The 26,295-nt window shown below is 38.1% G+C and overlaps 2 protein-coding genes across 5 annotated transcripts in view; one reads left to right on the top strand and one right to left on the bottom strand.

Annotated features, from left to right (window-relative positions):
• Positions 1 to 326: 326 nt before the first annotated feature.
• On the bottom strand, positions 327 to 8,660 carry rpl19 (ribosomal protein L19). Its single transcript, XM_053615069.1, has 6 exons — positions 8,533 to 8,660; positions 6,051 to 6,157; positions 5,804 to 5,926; positions 4,530 to 4,650; positions 2,463 to 2,573; positions 327 to 544 (listed from the first exon to the last, which is right to left on the bottom strand). Exons 1-6 carry the CDS (start codon positions 8,535 to 8,537, stop codon positions 415 to 417), a joined length of 597 nt encoding a protein of 198 aa, XP_053471044.1. The 5' UTR covers positions 8,538 to 8,660; the 3' UTR covers positions 327 to 414.
• Positions 8,661 to 11,228: 2,568 nt separating this feature from the next.
• The window catches only part of cacnb1 (calcium channel, voltage-dependent, beta 1 subunit), a 35,523-nt gene continuing 20,456 nt past the window's right edge, over positions 11,229 to 26,295 (top strand). For all 4 annotated transcript variants that reach the window (XM_053614985.1, XM_053614976.1, XM_053614967.1 and 1 more), the window contains exons 1-2: positions 11,229 to 11,545; positions 20,042 to 20,128. In XM_053614985.1, coding sequence (XP_053470960.1) covers positions 11,456 to 11,545; positions 20,042 to 20,128 — 177 coding nt within the window. In that variant the 5' untranslated portion in view covers positions 11,229 to 11,455. The remainder of the gene's footprint in view (positions 11,546 to 20,041; positions 20,129 to 26,295) is intronic.

The raw sequence follows: 26,295 nt of genomic DNA, 5'->3' as shown, positions 1-26,295 counted from the left end.
ATAAATGTCTAGGTATGTGGGGCATCATTCAGTGGATTTGAAAGAAATCTTTAAATGTGATTTTCTCCCTTTTTACTTTTAAGCATAACCGGACTTGAAAATGCTAGCACTTTACTTCTGGTTGTGATACATGCACAAGAGTATAATATATCAGTTCAGGCATGTAGTTTTCAGAACTATACATAGTAGAAAATATTGATCATGTGAAAGGTTTTTCTAGGCTGACACACATTTTACAGTACTCATGTGATACTGATGTGAAGATTATGAACAATTATGAAACAGTGACATATTGTCTTTAAAACCCCAAAAAACATAGACCAAAATGAAAAGTTTTCAACTGTATGTTTATTTTAAATCAATTGATTTTGTATAACAGAGGATTACATGTAGAAGGAAAGAGAATAAGAAAACTTATTTTTTGGTTTTGGTCTCATCTTCTTTGGAGAGGTTCTTGATGATCTCTTCCTTCTTGGCCTGAAGTCTTTCTTCTCGCCTTTTGCGGGCCTCTCTCGTCTTTGAGCGACGAGCTTCTGCTTGGTGACTACAGAAAGAAGGAATGAAAAAATGAGCTGTAAAACCATACCATCAGAAACGCTATTTTAGAAAAGGTGGAATCTGGCTTTGGATCGCTTAGCTTTCTTGTACTACTCTAATGTCTATTACAGGTTTGTTAGACGACCTCCTATTAACATTATTAACATGTCTTGCCAGGTAGCTGTATTCGCAGCAGGGGCTGAATGAGGACATAAAAAGGAATTTGCTTTATAGTGGGTCCCTTGTATTTGTTCAAAACTAGTATTACAACACACTAGAGCTGCAAAAACTAATCGATAAAATCGCTAATAATCGATTATGAACATTGTGGTCAAGGAATCTCATTATCGATTAGTTGGTCTGCGTGCGGTACGTTTACTCACTACGTTACTTCTGCTCGAAAACACGCTTCGGAGAGTAAATACTACAGTTGTGTCCCAAATGAAGTACTATACACTTAAACTATACACTGTGTACGCTACCGTCTAGTGCAGTGTTTCCGCGGACCCCTAGTGGTCAGTGGTGTAACTGCAAGTTCTAAATGAATAATATATTTTCTGGTGTGTGTCTGTGTGTATTGGGTTCTTTCTAGTCGTATATAATTGGACAAACAGTTGTGTAAAGTTTTAATCTTAAGTTTATATTTGTAACACTCAGTTTTTGGATTTTTTTTAAATAAATGAAAAAAATTGTACTGGAAGCCCCCCCCCCCCCCCCCCCCCCAGTCCGACAACACACGGCTAGTTTAGATCCCAACATATAAAATAACTACGTTTTACAATAAAATAAAAAAATATTTTAAATCATTTATTCTACAACACTGTGTAACACAACACTACTGCACCAATCTGACCACTGAGTGGTAGCATCATGAAGCAGGAACATTCGTGAACTTCCTCCTGATGGCCAGTACGCCCCATGTATGTAATGAATGTAAGTTGTCCAGTCCCTGAAGCAGCAAAGCAGCCCCAAACCATAACATTTCCACCACCGTTGGTATGAGATGCTTCTCCTGAAAAGCTGTCTTTGGTCTGCACCAAATATGTCTGCTGTTACTGTGACCAAACAACTCTATCTTTGATTCGTCTGTCCACAGCACATTATTCCAAAAGGCCTGGTCTTTGCCTATATGCTCATTAGCAAACTGTAGTCTTGCAAAAGCTTTTTCTGACACGCCTTCCATGCAGGTCAAATCTCTGCAATCTCTTTCTAATTGTAGTAGCATGCACTTTCACACCAACAGTTACAAGCAGATCCTGTGATGAAATTTTGGGGTTCTTAGAGACTTCTTTTTGCACCAGCCAGACAGCTCAAATTGGCAGACGGTCTGATCAAATCTACGCCATTTGTAGATGATTTTCCTCACAGTGGAATGATGTATTTCAAATAATTTGGAGATCTTTTTAAATCCCTTGCCAGACTCATAGGCATCCAAGACCTTTTTTCTGAAGGCCTTACAGACCTCTTTAGATCTTGGTATGATGACACCACACACCTCAATAACAAAGGGAACACCAGACACTAGATATGAGAGGGGTATATAAAAAAAGACAGGTTCCACCTGCACTCCCTAAGCAGGTTCTAATCACTGGCACCAAATCTTCAACACCTGATTCTAATTTTATGGATTGGAAGGTGTGATAAACATAGGGCTGTACGTACTATTTCCATGTGAATGATCAGGTTTTTTTTGTTAATCTAAATTGTGAAAATTACTACAAAATGTCAATTTTATGTGTGTGTAATTAGATAGAGTATATCAACTTTATTAATAGGCACTGTTTCAAAGAGGATCAAATGTTTGCTTGTCCAAATATATATAAAACTTTCCAAAATTTCCATGGGGTGTACTTATTTTTTCACATGACTGTGTATATGTGTGTGTGTGCCATAAACCAGAGAAAGTGGTTGCATTTTACACTTACGCCAGGTGTTTCTTGCGAGCCAGGTCGGCTTTGAGCTTGTGAATATGTTCCATCAATATCCGCTTGTTCTTGAACACATTTCCCTTCACCTTCAGATACAGGATGTGGTACCTGAGAAGGTAGACACAGTTATACATATTGGAGTGTTTCCATATTATACTTTCACTGGGAGCAAACCAGTCATGGCATTATCCATTATAAAACACGCCCTCTTGTGTTCTGCGGCTTTTATATAGTGCCACGAAAAACTTTTTACCCCCAATTTTTTTGACTTCACACTTAATTGTTTCAAATTTTCCAACAAAATTTAATACAAGACAATCGGAGTTAACACAAAATACTGTTTTAAATGATTGTTTCATTTATGGAAGGAAACAATTTATGCAACACCAACTGGCCCTGTGTGAAAAAGTAACTGCCTCCTTAGTTAAACAATAGAAACTTGAATTACCCAGCAATATTATTACCCACCATATTCAAAATGCTAAAAAAAAAAAAAAAAAAAAGGACACACTAAGTGTTAACTGGTATGGGAGTTATAAAAGTTGCTGATAAAGTTGGAACAACCAGATAAGGTTTTAAGCTTAGGGGGCAGTTACATTTTTACATGGGTGATGCAGTTGTTGCATGACCCTTTCCCTTCAATAAATGGAATGATTGTTTAAAAAGCTTACATTTTTTATAAGGACCTGAAATCATTTACTGTGATAAATATGGAAAAATAGAGGAAATCAGGAGGGGGCAAATATTTTTTTTCATGACGCTGCATAACAATTTACAGTGCAAAGGAAAAAAAAGCCAAGTGAAGAAACTACAAAACTTGTTACAGATCTATCTATTTTTAAAATCTGCCCATTTTTCCACCACAAAAACTAGTTCCACAATATTATTACAGAAGAGTGAAAAAAAGACATTTTGCCAAGTCTATAGACTAGCAACTACTCTGTAAGCTTAATTATCCTACACCTCAGCACAACAGGCAACAGAGTGCAAAGACAATCTGTCTTTATACTCCGCCTTCAGAGTAAAATTCCCTCGTAGTATCATGAACAATTTTCTCCAACCTGCAAACGAACAGCTCTTGTGTTTTGTCTGCCACCTAGCGGCAAGAATAATTATATGCATGATATGTTACCACATAAAATGCTAAAAGGTAAATAGACATTCACAAAAACAACTGTAGGTTATAACATTACTCAGTGGTCACAGTTAAAATAATAATAAGGAGAAGAAGACGAAGAAGAAGAAGAGGAAGAAGAAGAAGAAACACTTATTCAGAATATGACCAAAAGCTACAAGATGTTATCTTTTCTAACACATGTATTTTCTTTTATTTATTTATTTATGTATTCTATTTATTTATTTATTTATCTATGTATTCATGAAGTTATGGTTAATGATTCTGATATATTAGGAACAGCTTTAAGTAATGTGAACATTGATACCACTTAGCACCCTGTGGTCAGTGAAACTATAAAAATTTGGTGGAAAAACGTGTTATCGTATATAACAGGAAGGCTAGAACCCTATTCAACCCATTCAAGGGACAGCTGTGGCTCAGGTAGTAGAGCGGGTTATTCGATTCCCAGCCCACGTGACTCCACATGCCGAAGTGGGCGAGACACCGAACCCCAAGTTGCTCCCGATGGCAAGCTAGCGCCTTGCATAACAGCTGTGCTACCATTGGACCACTGGTATATGAGTGTGTGTGTGAATGGGTGAATGAGAAACAGTTTAAAGTGCTTTGCAGAATCGCTAAAGTTAAAAAAGCGCTATACAAGTGCAGACCATTTATTCAACCAATCACACTGGGTGCCTAAAACTAACATTTAGTATAATTAATTTATACTTAGTATAATAAAGTTCTAATTTTAAATAAATAAATAAATAAATAAATAAATAAATTCCTTGTAGGGTGGCAGCTGATTTATGTTTTCTAAGAGTCTGTGTTTAAAATCTTGGTTCTATGAATCCATATTTTAGTTGTAAATCCCTAACAACTCTGCAGTTAATGTAGTCACAAAGTTAGAATGTTTTTTTTTTTTTTTTAAAAAACTAAAGACTCACATGTGTCTGTCGATCTTCTTGCCCTCTCTGTAGCGTGTGAGCAGCCTGCGCAGAATTCGCATCCGTCTCATCCAGCACAGCTTCTCTGGCATGCGAGCGTTTGCTGTGCCCTTCCTCTTACCTGTTCATTCCACATCAACTCAACCTTATAAACATGCACTTTCAGACACAGTGACAGATTTAATAGTCTTAAAATCGCAACAGCAACCATATTATGCGTTGACAGTAATATTCCCTCAACTGCTGGAATACACCTGTTGTTTTATCTTGAACTATAAGGTGAATGTATCTGAGATAGTTAAATATGTCGGCAGGTGACCCATAAGGTGCTAAAATATTTCACCTGAACCTGCAACTAATGACCACTAGATGGAGCATTGTGCATTTTAATTAGCATTGATGAAATGTATGAGAAAGCTAGGCTACTACAAATATTACAAAATTGTTGGTTCTTATGATACAGATGAGAGGGTAAAGCTGTGTATTTGATATGAAGAGTATTTAATAGTGAATTGTATGTAATATACTGCCTGCACAGGACTATCAATATGGAGTAACTACACTCACCATCCACTTCATTACGAACACCTGTACACCTGCATGTTCAAATCAGGTTCCACTCCTGTCAGCCAAGAACAAGAATCTGAGGCTATCATGGGCAGAGTCTCAGCCAAACTGGACAGATTAGAAGAAGGAGAAAAAAAAAATCACCTGATCTTCAACTGTACAGTGTGGGTGAGTCTGTGCCCATGATAGCCTCAGATTCTTGTTTTTGGCTGACAGGAGTAGAATCGGATGTGGTTTTGTCCCGTTGTAGCTCATCCACCTCAAGGTTTGACGTGTTGTATGTTTCCGAGATGCTTTTCTGCTCACCACGGTTGTAAAGAGTGCTTATTTGAGTTCCTGTAGACTTCCTGTCAGCTCAGACCACTCTATGTAATCTCAGAGACTCGTGTTGTGTCTGAAATACTCAAACCAACCCATCTGGCACCAATAACCATGCCATGGTTAAAGTCACAGAGATCACATTTTTTCTTCATTCTGATTTTTAATGCAAACCTTAACTCTCGAACATGATCTCTTGAACTGTGCCTGCATGATATTTTTTGCGGTGTGCTTCTGCCAAATGATTGGCATCATCAGTCATAACCATGACTGGTTAGATATTTGCATGAACTTGCAAGTGTTCCTAATAAAGTGGACGGTGAGTATAGATCTACAAAAAAGATAAACATTTTGTTAAGCTATAAGTAACGAACACCATCTTGGCTTACCAATGCCTGTGTGGCGGCCCTTCCTTCGAGCCAGTGTGTTCTTGCGACAGCGGGCATGGGAGTGAACCGTTACGGGCTTTTTAATGATCAGTCCGTCCTTCACCAGCTTACGAATCTGCTGCCCTAAAGAAGAGGCATGTAGACTGGACGTTAAGATGTAACACCTTGCAGCAACTGGTGTGATGATATCAATCTTTCATAAGAGTATTTGGATTTAGAAGACTTTAAAAAGATCTGACTTGCTTACTGGAGTTTGCATTGGCAATTTCATTGGTCTCGTTTGGGTCCAACCACACTTTCTTTTTACCACAGCGCAAGACATTGGATGCCAACCTCTTCTGAAGCCTGAGCATACTGCAGAAAGAAAGGTGAGAACCAGAATAAGGTTTTAATTTCAAACAAATAAGCCTTTCTGTTTTTTTCATGCAGTAGGACATACTGATACCTGCAGCACCAAGAGGCGTATGGTTGTTGATCTGAACAATTCAGTGAATATTAAAGAACACATGCAGACTTTAAAATACCACTAAGCTCAATCAGAACCATAATAAAATAAAAATAAAAAGGTTAACAATCTGGAACATTTGAAAAATTTCCAGGAGCTGGACCCATGAGTATGGTGGTGGATGACTGAATGGTCCAGGGGCCCTTGTGAAACTTGGCAACCTCACAAATTCCACTACATGCCATAATATTTTAACCCAAAACTTTGTTACCTCTGCTGGAAGATTAAGACTTGGCAGTCTAGGGATATACAAGATCCCCAGTTCAACCCGGAGTTCATTTTACTGTCTGTGCAGAGTAGGGCTGCAACAACTAATAGATAAAATCAATAATTAAAATAATCGATAGCGAATTTCATTATGGATTAGTCGCGTCAGTGACGTCACTTCACAATGGTGAAAAATGCATTTCTATGAATAAAACACATCTGAGAAACAGTAGAGGTCACAGACTAAGCTCCTGCGGGAAAAGTGCATGATCCAGGTCGTCCAAAATATGAGAATGTTTTATATTAAGTGTGTCAAACAAACCCGTGAGTGTATTAACGTGGCTTGTCGTGTCAGACGCTGTGACAGATGCGTGTGCTGTTTAATCTGTTCCAGACATGTTTTCTTCAGCACAGAAATGACATTTTTACGTTTATATCCTTATCTGTAAATGTTAGAAATTCACACCAGTATTTCCATTTTACATAAAGACTCGTCCTGACAGCGAGCGAGTCTCCATTAAACTTCACTGAACTAGCGCGAGTCCACGCATACACGTCAATCAAACAGCGCGCAATAGAAAGGAAGCGCAATAACTAAAATTTCTGACTAAAATTTTGATCAAATATGTTGTTTGATGCGATATTTATTTAGCTATATTTAGAAACAAACGAGTGAATGTGTGAGTTACTGCAGAACAATCAACCTTTTACCAGTTAACACTTAGTTTGTGCTTTTGTTTTTCTTTTTTAGCGATTTTAATCTAGTGATCTAACTTCTGCTTTAAAGCTTGTGGACAATCAGTTAGTTTTTGTTTTCGAAATATAATGTTAATATTTTTTTAAATCCTTCGCACAATGTATAGCATAGCCCACATAGATACATTTAATACTGTTTCCATAGCCTTCAGTTTGCACAATGCTCGAAGGACAACATCAGGCAGAATGTGAAAACATTTTTTCAACAACAACAAAAAAACAACAGAAAATAAAATTTGGCCTTTTAATCCAACTAATCGATTAATCAAAGAAATAAATCAACAGATTAATCGATTATCAAAACAATCGTTAGTTGCAGCCTTAGTGCAGAGTTTCACAGGTTTTTCCATGTGCCTTTGTGGGATTCCTGGTTTCCTCCAACCTCCCCAAAAAATGCCAGGGGGTCGATCGGTGATTAATTTACCCTTAGGTGTGAATGTGTGTGCACAGTACGCCGTGATGGACTGGCGCCCCATCCAGTATGTGTTCCCGCATTGTGCCCAGGATAAGCTTCGGATCCAGCTCAACTCTGCCCAGGATTAAGAAGCTGAATGAATGAATGAATATATACAAGGTGGCACAAAATCGATATCCAGAGACTTGCAATATCCAAGTCTCTGGATGTAAATCCTATTTAAAACCTGTATCCTGAATTGTTTTGTACAAAGGAGTGAGTCCAAGATCCTTAATGAGTGAGTCCAAGATCCTTAATACAACATGTTGTATTAAAACAAATATATATATATATATATATATATATATATATATATATATATATATATATATATATAAAACACCCCTGTATGTTTAAGCGCAAAATAACGCTTAATATATTTGTTACTTATTTGTGCTAATGATGTCAATAACTTTGACTAAAAGCATGACTATCACGCTGTTGTTTTTCTTCTTGTACTTCATGTCTCCTGACCAAGGCCTGGACTCAATTGTTTTATAGTGAACGTCTAGCAATAAAACAACATTAAAAACTAAACTTCACGTGACAACTTGATAAAATGATGATGACTGACATTTTATTCAAAATAAACATATGCCACCTATCTTGAGAATTACTCAGTGTGACAGCTGACTTCCTGACAAAATGGCGATATTGTAGTTGTTTACACTGCATGACCCATTACAATTATCGCTTACGATATATTTGAGAGGCCAGTCCTAATACATCCGAATATCCAGACTCTATAACACACACTGCTTCCTGTGATTTAACTTCAAACAAATCTTTTAAAAACATTATTCTCACCTCATGGTTGCAGGAGAAGCGCAAAACTGTAAACAGCAACAGTTTACATGAGATACTTGGGTTGTACCATTACAAGAGGTGGGGCTAAAAACACAATGCTCTCAGAACTTTGATTACCATGGCTACTTGTGAGAGAAAACCTTGTCGTACTGTTGAAATTTAAATATTTAATTCTGAATGAAGTCATAAAAGAATACCTTTAAGATAATATTAATATCAAGAGCCGAAAATTGAATTTAACCCCCAAGCAAACTATAAATGGTATAAATGTAAACGTTTGCTGCGAAGCATCATGGGAAAGCGAGTTTAAAGCAGGCAGCGCATTTAACACTTGCTCTGCTCGATGAAGAGGAGTGTGTACTGCATGATGCCTTACGGAGAAAGTGTGTGAATCCTTCCAGGAAATTTGTTAGAATTCCAATTTAAATAATAATCCAACATGGTGTATTCAAATTGGTCTTGATTGTTGTATTAGTAGTTATTATATATTTATAAATAAGTAAGTATATATATATATATATATATATATATATATATATGTGTGTGTGTGTGTGTGTGTGTGTGTGTGTGATTGGGAGGTTTTTACTTTCATAAGGAACAAACAAAGACCATGTTCATTACACTGCAGTGTTCATTCATCCTTAGTAACTGCTTTGTCAGGGCAGTGTTGGTTTAAAATATATATTTTTTTTAGAACCAAATAAATTTGCTTGAAAATATCACAGGGAGGTACAAACAAAAATAATGACTAAGTTAGCAGGCATTTAAAAAAATAAATCAAATCAAATAAACAGTCCCATGCACATCTCTAGTTCTAGTCTAGACCAATTATGAATGAGAGTGCTGTAGCCATGCTTGAGGAACTGAGAGGCAGAATTCACAGACATTACTCACAGTGCTGCCATTTCTGCCATTTTTTCCTGTGATTTTTATTAGATTTTTTTTTAATTTGATTTGATCTCTTTATTGACAATGTACAAACATACAACGAAATTATGGACTTGTCAACGTATACAGTTATTACATATAATTATTACATATAATAATTTAAGTGCATATTACAAACAAAGGCCATATTCCACGTAAATGGAATAAAGTGCTCATAACATTATTGCACAAGAATTTTTCTTGCATATCAATGATGTAGTTTTTGCCAGGGACATTTAAAAATTGTGGTTTAGGCCATTCCCAGTGCACTGTGCTCTTTGGGGTGGCTGTAGCTCAGGTGGTAGAGTGTGTTGTCCACTAATTGTAGAGTTGGCGGTTTGATTCCCTGCCCACATGACTCTGAAGTGTCCTTGGGCAAGACACTGAACCCCATATTGCTCCCCATGGCAAGTTAGCACCTTGCATAGCAGCTCTGCTACCATGTGTGTGTGTGAATGAGACACAGTGTAAAGCATTTTGGATAAAAGCACTATATAAGTGCAGACCATTTACCATTTTTGACTGTGGCATGGTTGTTGGTGCCAGATGAGCTAGGTCGACTATTTATGCTGCACACCTGGGGTTTTTATGCACAACAGTCTAGAGCAGGGATATCCAATCTTATCCACAAAGGGCCGGTGTGGGTGCAGGTTTTTGTTCCAATCAAGCTGTAGCCACACCTGAGTCCACCTGTTTAATCAGCCGAGCTTGGCTTTCAATAAGACTCAAGTGTGGCTTCTGCTTATAGAATGAAAACCTGCATCCTTTTCCGGACAAGATTGGACGCCTCTCTTCTATAGAGTTTACACAGAACGGTGCAGGAGAAAAAGCATCCAGGTATGAGAGGTAGTTCAGTGGACAGAAAAACCTTGTCGATGAGATAGGTCAGAAGAGAATGGCTAGACTGTTAAGAATGGTTAGACTGAATGGCTAGCTGTCAGAGCTACAGTAACCACAAATAACCACTTTTTTGCAACCGTGGTGAGCAGAAAAGCATCACAGATGCACAACATTTGAAACCTTAGCGCAGATGGGCTACAATGCTAGAAGACCACATCAGGTTCCACTCCTGTCAGCCAAGAACAGGAATCTGAGGCTATAATGGGCACAAAACTGGACAGTTAAAGACGGGAAAAAGATGATGTTTGGTTACAAACAACCAAATTCTGAAAATTATCTGAAGCTGACCTGTATGACATGGCTGCCTGATTAGATTTTACTGTAAAATTCTGCTGTATGTAAAATAAAATATATTCATCCTATTGTCTTACTGTACCACATTGTTTCATTTACACTTGTTTACATGCATGCAATTGTACATGCACATTTTCACCTCCTGTCTTTTTGTCTGTCCTACTGTACCCATACATCCATTTTCTTTACCGCTTATCCTACACAGGGTCGCAGGGGAGCCTGGAGCCTGTCCCAGGAGACTCAGGGCACAAGGCTGGAGACACCCTGGACGGGGTGCAACCCATCACAGGGCACAATCACACACACATTCACACACTAAGAACCATTTGGAAATCAGCCTACAAGGCACGTCTTTGGACTTGGTATAGGAAACCAGTGTGTGTAGAGGGAATTGAACCATCAACCCTGGAAGTGTGATTCAATTTAATACTTGTGTCTGTGTATCTTATCTTATATATTCATATGCATCCAAGAAAATAATCCGTTTCCCAGTGAGCGTCCCCACTACACGCACTTAAAGATGCCCCACACACAGTGTGTGCATGTCGGGATGAAGGAGCGTGTGATTGATTGACAGGAGGAGAAAGGACGGGGCGTGGCCAGTCCGCCTAACGACGGCAAGCTCGAGCTCAGAGTGAGCGTACTGGTCGCGCGCAGGAACAGCCATACAGTCGCTATAGCTACCTAAAGACGGTGTAACGGTTTAACCTGAAACAAACATGTTTTGACAATGAATGGAAAGAAAAGACAAGGTATCGCAGTGTAAATGAAACATTAGACACCGTTCTTGAAGCTAAACTCAATGGTACAGAAAGGGATGTCCAGGACGCCTTCCACCTCGACACAGGAAATCCAGATGGACATGTTCGACCACCACGGCTCGCACGCGCAGGTAAGGAGGAAATAAAACGCGGAGAAAACACTTCACACCTGCTGCGAGTACACAAATACTCCACTGGATAGGTTTTAAATGGGATTTAACCCGACATGCATGTCACTTGGTTACAATTTGGTATTATAGCCTAGAATATTGATAGATATTCTCAGTCACTATCGGCTGTTTTTAAATTTTTTAAAGCAGAAAATAAACTACAGTGTGTTTTCTCTTACAATATGATCCAACAACAACTCAAATGTCTGGCTAAAGTGTTAGTAAACGAATATAAAGATGCTTAAAATGGGGTTGTAATATTGCAAATCCTAGTTATGGAGATTTTTTTTTTCCCCCTTCATTTCTCTTCAGGTTCCTGTTGCATAACCCCGTTATATAAACCAACGTGTTATCATTTCTTCATAACCTACATTTTCATTAACTCCATATATTTTCTTCTGTTTATTTGGCTTTTGGCAATATTCGTCTATTATAGCCTGTATGCAGGCTTATATTCTAAACCTCACAATCTAAGCTATACTCTAAGCTATTGTCATGTGAATCTTCACTTTTTTAAAAAATAAAATAAAATAAAATACTTTTTTTCCTTTTCAAATTCTTCACTTTTTCATACTGTGATAATCCTTTAGAGATTCTGGTCGCGTTCTAGACAGAGGAATGATGTCATTCATTATTCCGGCTTCATTATAACCACGCCCACGTGCACCGGAAAGCGTAGTTGTTTACACACACACACACACACGCACACACACAATTAGTTTAGACATAGCCTATTGAAACCAGGACCTGAGCCCATTTTCTTACCTAGCATCCCAAATTTGACTTTCTGAGATTTCTGACAAGCAAATTTTTGCACCCAGGAAGGCATTTAACTGTAAATAAAATAAAAATTTCACGGACCCCATCAGAACATGTTCTTATTCCAACGATTCGAAAACTAGGCTCATTGTTTAAACATGTTCTATTATATTTGGGCTATTTATTGGAGCCGTAGTAGTTTTTACTCCTGAACTTTAACATTATTTAAAGGCTGAGTTATTGAGGTTTGGATTAAAATAGATTCAGCAACCAGCCAAACAGGCTTTAAATCTACAACCGCAATTCCGAAAAAGTTTGGACAGTATGGAAAATGTTAATAAAAAGAAAAAGGAGTGATTTGTAAATGTACTTTGACTTGTATTTAAACATAAAAATGTATAAAGACAAGGTATTTGATGTTTTAGCTAATCAACTGCATAGTTTTTTGAAGATAAACATTTAGTTTGAAATTGATGCATAGAACAAGTTCTAAAAAAGCTGGGACGGGGCAATTTAGGATTAATAGCAATGTAACGAGTTAAAATAAGAAGGTGATGTGAAACAGGTGTGGGAATCGTGTAATCATAGTAAATAAGGAGCCTCCATAAAAGGCCTAGTCCTTCAAGAGCAAGGATGGGTTGAGGCTCGCCAATCTGCCAACAGATGCATCAGCGAATAATCCAATACTTTGAGAACAACATTCCCCAAAGACAAATCAGTAGAATTTTGGGCATTTCACCTTCTACAGTGTACAATATAATTAAACGATTCAAGGAATCCAGTCAAATCTCTGTGTGTAAAGGGCGAGGCTGAAAATCACTTCTGAATGCGCGTGATCTCCGATCCCTCAGACGTCACTGTCTTAAAAACCGTCATGAGTCTGTAATGGATATCCTGACATGGGTTCGGGAATACTTTGGAAAACCTCCGTCAGTCAACGCCATTCACCGCAGCATCCACAGATGCAAGTTAAGGCTTTACTATGCAAAGCAGTAGCCATACATCAACACTGTCCAGAAGCGCCCCAGAAGCATGACCGACTTCTCTGGACTCCGTTTTATCTAAGATGGACAATAGCACAGTAGAATCATGTTTTGTGGTCTGATGAGTCAACATTTCAAATAGTTTTTGGACAAAAGAGCCGTCGTGTTCTCCAGGCCAAAGAGGAAAAGGACCATCCAAGCTGTTATTAGCGTCAAGTCCAAAAGCCAGTGTCTGTCATGGTATGGGGGTGTATCAGTGCCCATGGCATGGGTAACTTCCACATCTGTGAGGGCACCATTAATGCAGAAAGATACGTGAACATTTTGGAGCAACATACGCTGCCATCCAGAGCAGGACAACGCCAAACCACATTCTGCCCAGATTACAAGCGCATGGTTGCATAAGCAGAGAGTGCGGGTGCTAGCATGGCCTCCCTGCAGTCCTGACCTGTCTCCGACTGAGAATGTGTGGCGCATTATGAAGTGCAAAATAAGGCAACAAAAGCCCTGTAAAGTTGCACAGCTGAAGAAATGCATAACGGATGAACGGGAGAAAATTCCACTTGCTAAACTTATCCAACTGGTGTCTTCACTCAGCATCCAAACGCTTAATAAGTGTTATTAAAAGAAAAGGTGATGTTACGCAGTGGTAAACGGTTGACTGTCCCAACTTTTTTGGAGTGTCTTGCAGTCATCAGATTTGAAATGAGTGTATATTTTCAAAAATAAATTAAATTCACAAAGTAAAACATCAAATAATGTGTTAACAATGTGTTTTCAATGTGTGTGTGTATATATATATATACACATACACACACACACACACAGACATTGAAAACACATTATTAAGACATTATTTGATGTTTTACTTTGTTACCATGTTTTATATGTGTTATATATGTATGAAAGCTTCACAATATTAGTCATAGTCTGTATTTTAAAGATCATGGCACAAATACAAACATAAAGCATAAGAATTCAGCAATATTACAGGGTGTCCCAAATGTTTCCATACATGGGGGAAAGAACACTTTTTAGCAAATTGTATCTTTGTTTACTAAACATCCTATACACGATTGCCATTTCTTTGTAAACACACATGGAGTCGTCTCTCCCACACATGATGAACTCGTGCTAATACATCTGTACATGTAACTGCATTCCCATCGCAACCTTACAACAGCTTTCCGATCCAGCCATGAGAATGATTTCAATACGTTTTGCGTAAAAAAGACATTTTGCGTAAAATTGTTCATTTCCCCTATGTATGGAGACTTGGGACACTGAGACACCCTGTATTTTCAGAATTTTCATGTCTGTTGATGTAGCCAGTATGATTGATTATAAATAAATTTTATTAAAAACATTTTTTTTAAAAAAGGACATACAGAAAAATTGTATGTAAAAAAAATCCATATTTTTAAACTGTAAATTATTTAATATGCCAGTTAGTTAATCAGCCTGTCACTCATAGCCTGGTCACATATTAATCGGAGGCTACTAAACTGAATTGTGTCATATGATGTATCATATCAAATCATATCATATCATAGCAAATTCAGAGATATCATGAAATACTGAATCATCACCCTCTGAATTGAAATCATGTCGTATTGTATCAGATTCAGTGGTGTCATCAAAAATGTAATTGTTGCCTAAAGAATCGAAATCATATTGTGCCATGTGGCACTATACACCGCTACAAGGCAGTAACCTAGATTTGTTTTTCAAGATGGCACTTGAACTGGAACTTACAACAAATGTGTTTTCTGTTTTCTCTGTCTCATATATTTTACATCAATATTTTAGTGGTAGAAATGACAAATAATTTTTTTTTCTTGTCTCTCTCTGAGATTTTATGTAGATAAATTAGTGGTAGGGACACAAACACACTGAGATGAACCAAAATTCATCCAAAATTCACAGCTGTAGTCGAAAAACAGACATGTGTTTAAAAGTACCAGGATCAGCTGAAGGAGAGATCCAAAGGCATAACTGGGAAAACAGGCAGAAGGTCAATGATGAATGTGGACAAAATGGCCGAAAGTCTAAATCACTCCAAAAATGTTTCTAAAGTATTGTAGTTGCATATTTTTGGAAAAGGTGTATTTCCACTTAAACCATCATTTCAGTCCATGCCAGCTCAGTGAGACAAATGACTCCATCCACCTTTTTGTGCACCGTGCCTATTTATTTTTCACTTGCACATGAGTGAAGAGTAACTCCATAGAGATTCATTCCAATCATAAAATTCCACTTTCTCTATGTTTATTATTTAACTTCATAATCTCTAACAATGAATCGATTGTGCAGCTCGCAAAAGGCAGAGCAAAATGTTTGTAAGGTAATAATTGAATACTTGTTACTCTAAAATGGCAAACCAGAATAAACATAAATATGCCACACAAACATACACAAATGTGTTTGTTCACCAAATTATGTTTCATGTCACAGATTCTATTTCTATACTGCAATCTACATCAACCGTGCAGATGTATATTTGAGCACAATGTATCACAAACAAGAGTAAAAATATTATTAATAGTTATATTTTTATGGAATCAGTGGATAGTAAGTTTTCCTTTTTTTCTCAGTGGTGTGGGATAGTGTGGACTGACAATTTACAAGTTGCAAGTGTCATATTTCTTGACTACTTCTCATCTCTATGATGGCAGTAAATTCACTTTGCTGGTATTTTGTTAGTTATATCAGACATCCTGAGTATATGAGGATTTATGGGTAATGACACGTCAACATTTAACAAGTGGGTTTGTCGGAAAGATAATTCAGTCGGTTGTGTTTAGAAAAAAAAGTTGAGTAGCCTATTTATGAATTTCAGTCAGATTGTCACATTTAGGTCAATGTGACATGCACCGTTTAGGTCAGGCATTGTGTTTATACTAAGAAGGGTTTTGCCAAACAGTAACGCACTGTAATAATCTAGACTCAGGAAGTTGAGGATCCATGTGTGAAGAGTGTGTATGTGTGAATAATTAAAATCTCAGCATGGTAGAGCAGGAAAGAGTAAAAAAAGATCAAGCATGAGGCAACAAACCAAAAGGATCAGCCTATTGGGTGAGCATACAACAAAGGGTCTAAACATGTTATTAGCAAATCAGAGCAGAACAATGGCAAGATGTCTTATTTTGTCGTTGCATGTACTAGACTTATAAATGCTAAAACCAAGGAAAAAAGAGGTAAAGAGCTAGAGCTATGATAGTATTCAGGACATAGATCTTCTGGCAGGGATGGTGTGAGCTGGGCTGGTGTGAGAGATCAGCTTGAAGCATCTGTTATATCATACTGCACATAGGTGGCTGTGGCGCAGTTGGTAGAGCGGGTTGTCCACTAATTGTAAGGTTGGTGGTTCAATTCCTGCCCTGGATGACTCCACATGCTGAAGTGTCCTTGGGTAAGACACTGAACCTCAAGTTGCTCCTGATGGCAAGTTAGTGCCTTGCGTGGCAGCTCTGCTACCATTGGGGTGTGAATGGGTGAATGAGACACAGTGTAAAGTGCTTTGGGTAAAAGCGCTATATAAGTGTGCCATTTACCATTTTACATTGTGTTTTAACATATACGGCCTCCAAAGTTTGCTCATTTTTCATTATCCACTCATTGATGGCTGGGACCCCGGATGGTTCCCCAGACCATGGAAATGAGGTGAGACCTGTAGAAAAATGGGTGAGAGAATGTTGAGTGTATTCCAACTCCAGTCTTATTGGGGTTTTTTTCTGCAGTACTTTTTCAGAAACAACCAGCAACAACAATTTCCTGGTTCAAGCAATCTACCTGACCATTTGTCTGTAAGTGATCCCTTAAGAAGAGGCTTTCATTGATGCTTAACTGTTGGTAGAAGGCTTTCAAGACATGCAAAGTGAACTGTACTCTCCTATCTGAAACACAGTCTTTTAGTGCAGAAAAACATTGCTGAAAATAGCTTCTGCTATTTCCTGGGCCAGGGGGAGTTTATGTAGAGGCATGAGTTAACAAGCCTTCAGAAAAGTGATGAATGTAGGTTCTGAATCCTCTTGATACGGGCAGATTTGTAATAAATTTTTTTGCAACGTGTGATAAAGGGAAGTGAGGTGTGGATAATGACTCTAGTCAACCTATGGGCAGATCCCAGGATGTTCTTGATTGTGCACATCCTTGAAGATCTTGTGTGCCTGACATCATTGTTCATTGAGTGCCACAAAAACCCATCCAATGAGTTGTTCTCACATCGGCCATCGTGAGCGCCTGCCACTGCTTGAGACATGGAGGGACCGATGTGCACCAACGTCAGTGCCTCCTTTATAATACCCTCCATCGCCTGAGTTTCTGTGACTGCGTATAGGCTCTGCTATCTGCAGTGATCTTGGGCCAAAGTAGATTTGTAAATTCCCTTCAAGATTTTGAATGCTGTACCTCCTATTGTGCCACTCTACCCATGTCAGTGCAGGTGCATTAATTTCTGAAAGTCTGAATAACTGAAAGTAGTGCAACCAAATTTTCAACAAGCCAGGGTTATACCAGAAACTACACTTGCGTAGGCAAGAAAATCAAGCAACCTGTCCTTATAAAATGTTCTTATTGTTATTCTTACTGCCTCTTAAGGACTGTTTCTCAGATTAGTTCTCTGATTATCCTGTTTTCACTATATATGCTCATATTTTAGTGACGTCCCTGATTGTTAAATCCATATTTATGCCTCAAATGTTATATAATGCTGTGTGTGTGTGTGTGTGTGTGTGTGTGTGTAAGAGAGAGAGAGGTGCTACATCTGAATCATTTCTATACATAGATGTGAGGAGGAGGTGGTAGAAACTACAAAGCTGGTTGTGTTAATGTGTGCGTGCTCTTGTGCATGCATGTATGCCTTTGTATCGGTGAGTGTGTAGTGAAGTAGGTTGGATTAGGTGTATGTGTATGGTGTGTGATTGCGAGTATTAGAACATTGATGGACTTGTGGTCATCAGAAGAACCGTACGATGATCTAATCATAAGTGCTCTTAAGGCTGTATGAGCCATAATATAAAGATTAGAAAATGGGATACTGCGCATATTTTCTCTGCCTACATCTCTGTGTCCCTTTTATATCTTTACACCACATGCAGAAATTTGCGAATTGTGAACAGCGTCCATGCATGTTTGCGTTGTTTGGAACATTTTACAAGCATCCTGTCTCCTTTCCATTTCATTAGCCTCTTTTCCTATTATCTCCACTCTTACTGAGTGTTTTCCTGTCTCCTCTCCTTTCCTCCTATCTCCTCTTCTATTCGCTTATCTCTGCTCTTCTTCTCCTGCCTCCCCTCTTTCTGTGTCCTGTCATTTCTTCCTTGTCTCCCATCTCCTCTTACCTTCTTCTGCCTCTTCTCCTCTTAACTCCTATCCTCCTGTCTCCTCTCTTCTCCTCTCCTCTCCACTCCTGTTCATTCTTCTCTTTTCTTCTGTCCTCTCATCTGGTCTCTTGTCTATTCTTTTGTCTGCTTTTGTCTTCTATTCTCTCATCTCCACTTCTTTTTCCTAACCGCTTCTTTTGTTTTCTATGTTCTGCTCCCTTCCCTTCTTTTCTTGTCGTGTCTTCTCTGCATTTCATTGTGTAACTTTCAAAATAATTTCCCCGTCAGTTCACATCCCCCATTCCCAGTTATCCAATTAGCCTCAGTGGGTGTTTGTTAACAAGAAGTCTCCCATTGCCATAGTGACAAATCCTTCCTCCTTCCCTTGACATTTGGTTGGCCTTTTCTCCCATCTGATCACCACCCATCCTGCATTAGGAACATAGCATACCATGCATCTCATAATAAATTCAGAAATAAGCAATGGTTTTACTGTAGATATGACTTGATCTGCTGAATGAGGTTAATCAGGAATTTCACATAATCTCCACAGGAACCATCTTTATTTAGGTGTAAAAGCAGGCACAGTGATGGGAAGAATATGGGAATACTAATAAGGAAACAAATTCCCTATTTCATTGTGTTTTGCGTCCTAGGCCCATCACTGATTTTGCTACTAAAAGGGAAACCGTCACACGGGAATGTTTGAGCCTGTTTCCTCTAATGTCTAGTACATGTGCACATGACATCTGTAACATGTTCTGTACTTGCTTAAGAGTTATTTACTAGCAAGAGGACTTAATGGAGACAGATTTTTTCATTTTTAATTCCAATTAAGTGATTACTGGTCTTTTATTCTGTATGTTTGCCACTATTTTGATATAAATCCTACATGTCATTCATTCTGAGATGTGCAAAAGCAAGCCAGAAGATGTGGGAGTGTGTCAGAAGGAACATAAAGAACAATGTTGTAATTGCTCTATTATTATGAAGTGATTTGTTTGTGTGTGTGTGTGAGAGAGAGAGAGAGAGAGAGAGAGAGAGAGAGAGAGAGAGATGCTACATTACTGTCTGTTCCATAAAGGTCTTTTATTGCCACCAAACCCAATTAGCCTTTCTCGGGTCTCCATGGCGACAGAGTCTAGCATTCGCAAACGCTGCACATGGCCTCATCCAGGGCCAGCAGGTCATTGGCCACGGTTCAGACCAATAATATTAGAGGGTACCACAGTGTACTGGCAGACGAGAGTAATCATGGGTAATCATATCTGGACATGGAGACAGGACATGGAGTACAGACAGTGTTTTTGCATGTATTTTAATGTTTGAGTGTTGAGGGATTATTTCTGACTTCCCCCATTTCTCTTTCTGTCTAATATTGTTTCTCTCAGGGGAAATATGCAAAGAGGAAGAGTCGCTTTAAGCGATCTGATGGCAGTACCTCATCTGACACAACCTCAAACAGCTTTGTCCGGCAGGTAAGTCTACAAACTCTCCACACCGGATCTTGCCTACGTGTGTGTTATTTCACAATAGCACATATTCACAATGTGGCAGCTTAGATAAACACACAAGCAGTCAGGTCATAGAAGAACATGGAAAAACAAATCTGATTTGTGAATTGCAGAAAACAAGCAGGATGCAAATGTGATTGTGTCACTCTGTGTATGTGTGGGATCACTGTGACCCATTCCTAATCATTCACAGACACAGAAAAGAAAAAAAAGCTCATCCTGAGTGTACACTTCAAACATATAATCAGAGGTTATCCTAATATCTCTGATTTATTACAGCTATATCACAAATTTATTTTTATATACTCCGTGAGTTTTTCATTGCCACTCTCACTGTGGCTTGCACATTAGGGATCTAAATCTACATCTGGATTTATGTACAGTTGCCTTGTGACAATGTCTGTTGTTAAAAGTGCTGTGCAAATAAAACTGAACTGCACTTTATTTCTGTTTTGTCTGTAGAGGCATTTGTGTTAGACATGTCAATTGAATTCTTACAACAATGTTTTAATTAATGCTTTTTATTAGTTTGGGCACTGTTAAGTTTAGTTGAGATAGCCTAAAGCGTGTAACTGTAGTGTGTCTGTTTATGCAGCTAGCTCTGGCGTTTTACAATCTCTGTTTGCTCCATTTACCTGAATAACAGATCTTTGTTGCTCAGTTTCCTATTACACCATGTTCCTTCACCTACACACACAGATCTGCACCTGTAGCTCAGCCGCTCACATTGACTTGACATTTTAAGAAAGGTTCCTGTGTCACGCTGAAATACTTCCTCCCCTTCCATGTGTCCTGATTTCCACGCCCCTGCTGCATGACATTTGCCTGCCAGCAAGGGGTGTCAAACTAAGAAGTCTCCCTCTTGATCCAATACAGGGAGAACACAGAGAACATTACCTCCTTTATGCATGCACAAAGAGAAAAGGTTATGCCGGTCCAAGCACACCAACACACCAAGAAGCAGTCTTTGGCACCATGACTGTGCTTGCAGAAGCTGCATCCTTTTGATCCTGGAATAGAAACAGAGAAGGCTTCCCTTAGAGATCTAGTCAGTTGAACTGCTTTAGAAGATAAACGACAAACAATTACATTTGGTAAATAGTTTATCATAACAAGTTGTGATTTTATCTATAGCTACATATAAAAAAAATATTTGTAGGCTCTCCCAAGTTGTCATTTTCTACCAAGAATTGGTTGTATTCACACTGTATTACTAGCAATGCTAGTTACAGGCATCTGTTTGGTTGTGTAAACAGAGCAGCAACATACAGTGCTGAAAGGTCATGGCTTAATAAGTGGCCAATAGGCAGTCCATACAGGATTTCACAGAGGGGTTTTTTTGTGATTGTTGTGCCCAAAAATACAAAATTTGTGATGTGATTTGCAGAGTTTTTTTTGTGTGTGCTTTTTGTGGAAAACTACTTGAATTGGTGAAATTGCAATTGCATGAAATTGTTTTGCACGGCCTTTCGCAGTGATGTTTGTTGGTAAATGAGACCTTTTAGCCGTACTCATGTTCGACACACGTGAATCAGAGAGGGTTTTGGCTGAATGCGTGTTGTGATGATGTTACATGATGCATCTTGGCCCAAATCTGTGGACAATCTGCCGTAATTTATAAAAATTGCATGCTGCTGCGAATATTGCAGATTTTCATTGATTTTGCGTTCATTTCTGTGATTGCACAATCCTGGAGGAGCTGAATAGGGGTGTAACACAACGACACTATCTGTATCTGTATTCGGAGTTCGCCCCAAAGTGGGTATGGCCTTAAACAATAGTTTATTATTATTATTATTATTATTATTATTATTATTATTAAATATTAACCTTTCCACTATGCCCTCAGAAACTCTGGCAAACATTGAAAAAGGTAGAAAGGTAGAAAGGTAGAAATTCCAGCACTGTCAGCATGTTCTGTGAATCTCTTGACAGTTCCTTGACATCAACTACATCACTTGCATACATAAGTGGTACAAGGACCTGCCCACGATATTTTTAAACAAATTTATTTGGTTTTATTTCTCAAAATGTAACCAACCTAGTAATCTTCTTTAAGCCACTGTGACCCGGAACCAGCAATTACTAAGGACCCCCACCTGCTACCTGTATTTATCCTGTGAGCTTCATATCTAACAACTTGTTTGCACCTGCATGAAAGAAACATCTCCCACTCCTGTGATCCCAGTCTGGATGCCCACCTCTAGCCCCAACCTGAGGTTGTGTGAACTTTCTTAAAAAATGAATAGCACGTCTCCTATTAATATCTCAATTTGTATCTGTATTTGTATTAGAACACATTATATGTCATATCTGTTATATAATGTATTCATATTCTGTTGCATCCATTACATCCATGTACGTTGAAGAGGAAGCACATGTTAGCCCTCATTCCTCAAGGAGAGAACATATCTTACAGGGCCCTAAATTGTAGGTGAGCTGGCTGTGACTAACATTGGGATCAACCTGGTTAAAATCTATGGATGGACCTGTCCAATTCTGACTATAAATACCAAACCTATAATAACCTGAAATGCTGGAGGCATCCTCACAGAAATATCTTTTCAACAGCTTTGCATCATGTGTATAGGTGTGAATCTAATTAATGGTGATTGGTGGTGAAACTCATGTGGTTGTATAGGGGTGTTCAAGCATGAAGTTCATAATAGATGTTTAATGGATAAACATGGCTTGCAGTAAAGGTAGAAATTTATGTTGTTCACATAAACAGGGAGTTAATTTTAACATGATTTTACTGTTCACACAATACAGTGAAGAGAAAAGCTTTAGCTAGGAATAAATAGTCTCACACTAAACTGATAGGGCACATGTCTATGATAGTGATAGTGTATATGTTTATGTCTCCGTTGTACGTTAAAATGATATGTTGTTTAGTGTGTGGCTTAGGACGTAACCTTGGCTGATACACGTCGGTAATAGACTGTCTCAAGTCTGCCTTAACGTTGTGCTGCTTAAGTCACTAACATCACCACGATGTATGCATAGAGTTCATATTAAATGTCACAACGTCTGTCAAATAGCCAGATGTCTTAGCAGCATTCTGCAGATGATTCACACTCGATCACCAAATGGAGAATTTCTGTAATATTTATAAAAAGGTTTTACATGTGGAACTACCTGTTATCATGTATGCCATTTTTTAAAATCTGATTATATGTAAGGTACCTGTACGATGTTTACCTTCTGTGATGGCCAAAGTGTCTGACATTTTGCACAACAGTGTGATATAGGATCTGCCTGTAATATGTAACTCTAGAGCAGCCATATGTGTTTTATGCATTTCTTGTCAGATGTAGATACTGTAGATTAATATAAATCTAATATGAAATTGACGGAACTTTAGAGATATGAGAAGGCTCTATTCAGTGTCAGTGTATATTCAGGGTTGTGGAGATCTTCCTGCATAAGACCTGAAACGTTCTATTATGTGGATAAACAATGACAATGGATATTGATTTTCATGATCTGTGTCAGTGCATGTGCACTGTATGTACATGTGGCTCCCCCATCTTTGGCAGCAAACGGCCTAGAAAAAACACCGTGTAGGCCTTGGTCTAATACACACCCACGTCTGTACACAGAGCTGAACACACTCACAGTAGTGCTGCTATATAGGCCCAGGTTGCCATGGTGACAGGGCCTCCCCCATGCTGTTCTGTAGGAAGTGCCAAAGGGAAATGAAGTTGGTGTGTGTGTGTGTGTGTGTGTGTGTGTGTGTGTGTGTGTGTGTGCGTGCATGCGTGTGTGTGTGTGTGTGTGTGTATGTGTGTGTGTGTGTATGCAATGAGCCATGAATATAACATGGAAGTCTCTGGGCACCCAAAACAGCCTGGGTTATACATCACAATTAAACACTCTCTCTCTCTCTCTCTCTCTCTCTCTCTCTCTCTCTCTCTCTCGCTCGCTCTCTCTCTGTCTCTCTCTTTCTCTGTGTCTCTCTCTCTGTCTCCCTCTCTCTCTCACACACACACACAGAGTTGTCTTACTATCCTTGTGAGGACCTTCCATTGATAAAATGATGAATGTAACTTATTAATGTTATGCTGCTCGTGAAGCTGACCCTAACCATAACCTCAGTAGCCAAAAGAATAAAATGTCCCCACAAAATCAAGACTGTCAGATATTTGTATCCTTGTGGGGACACTTGTCCACACACACACACACACACACACACACACACACACACACACACACCTATTCAATGGTACAGGTTATTGTAAAGAGATAGATAAAGGACAGGCTGTTGAATAATTATAGCCTTTAACCAGCAGCTGTAAAACCAAATATTATGTCAGCTGATACCAAACAATTACCTTCTAGTTTATGGCCAGTGTGTGATCAAAGAATGGAGGGAAAATGTTTTGTGTGTATTAAGGTTTCCTGAACTTTACCTATTATCTTTTTGCCAAGAAAGTCATAAGACCTTCAAATCTCTTTAGTTAGTACATCTCCAGGGTTGAGGGTTCGATTCACGCCGTGGCCCTGTGTGTGCCGAGTTTGCATATTCTCCCCGTGCTTCAGGGGTTTCCTCCAGGTACTTTGGTTTCCTCTCCCTATAATTCAAAATTATTGTATCATGATACTTGATACACACTATGTGTCATGATATGTAGTTTGTTGAGGTTAAAATTGGAATACATGAGTGAAACAGCCATGCCATAGACAAAAAAAATTGTTGTCTAATGCTGTTTTTATTAAAACATTACAAAAAATTTAAACAATTTAAAAAGAAACAAAATGGAAAATGATTAAAATTAAAATTTGATCTATCACATACACAACCGTACACAGTATGACATGCAGTGAAGTGCTTTTTTTGACTGTCCGTTACATAAAAACATTTTTACATTAAATATAACCTGTTGGTAATGTATCATGACATTATCCTGTTGGTAATATTGTTGTGTCTAGGATGAAGCATATAAAAAGTACATAATAAAAAAAAAGTACAATAATAACTACACAGCACAGTATCATGGTTTATGGTATATCTTTATTTACTTACAACAATTTACTCAAAATAATGAACCGTTAAATAAAAATAACAGTATTTAATAATAATATTTTATATTAATTATTTGATTAAATATTGCTAGAATATTTTTAAATGGACTCATCAAAACAGTGTAGACATACAATTATTTTTGCCCGGTATGTTTGTTCTTTAAAAGATTGCGCTGTTTTCTTTCCTGTATTATATTTCAGTGTCCACACTTGGATATCACGTATTTATACGATGATATAATTAATACCTGTCTACATAACACCAACAATATAACTAGGTCAGATTTCCTTATCATTAAATACCATCATTCCAGCATATCAAAACATCCCTATTTGATAATTATCCCGAATGCATACCCTTAACTGTGGTGTAATATTTACTTCTCTGGCACATTTACACCCACCAGGAGGTGTCTCAGGCAACACACTGAAGTCTTGAATGTTGAAAGAGATGGCAGAAAAACAGATGGATAGACACAAACAGTTAGGCTGAAAGATGGCAAAAAAGGACAAGAAAACAAGTGAGACTACCCAAGCGGTAGACGGGACTTATTTTGAGAAGCAGAGAACGAATGTGAGAAATGTTCTCTCATAGTGTTAACAACAGCGTTCATACTTGTGTGTATTTAAAAATGGGAGATCCCAAAGGCATATTTAATCGCACCAAGCATAGTTTATATGTTATGTCCTTCTCGCTCAGGGTACATTTCATGCATTTGTACCCTTATTAGTGACCCATCTACTAAACATGCTTTCTATGAATGTGTTGTGTTGATGGTTGGTTTTACAATATTATGCAATATTCAGTACTGTTATCATGGACACTTCAGAATGTCTTCCCTACCTCATTTGAGAGATTAAGTAGGCGGCATTTTCTATGTAATTCTCTATAAAAAAGACATCTAGAAATTAGCACAGATTGATTTTTATTTTTTTTTTAATTATCCAATTATTCACATATTAGGCACATTATTGTGCAAATGTGTAGCCACCATAGTCATGTATTTAAACAATTTATAGCTTTTTATTCTATAACTTTTCACACACAGAACCAAAACCCACAGTTAGACTGCGTTAAAATGTAAATTTAAATATTTCATGTTTCA

This window comes from Ictalurus furcatus, chromosome 2 (genome assembly GCF_023375685.1).
Source record: "Ictalurus furcatus strain D&B chromosome 2, Billie_1.0, whole genome shotgun sequence".
Classification (NCBI taxonomy): domain Eukaryota; kingdom Metazoa; phylum Chordata; class Actinopteri; order Siluriformes; family Ictaluridae; genus Ictalurus; species Ictalurus furcatus.
Note: the sequence above shows the minus strand (reverse complement) of the source record. Positions and strands in the feature narration are given on the sequence as shown.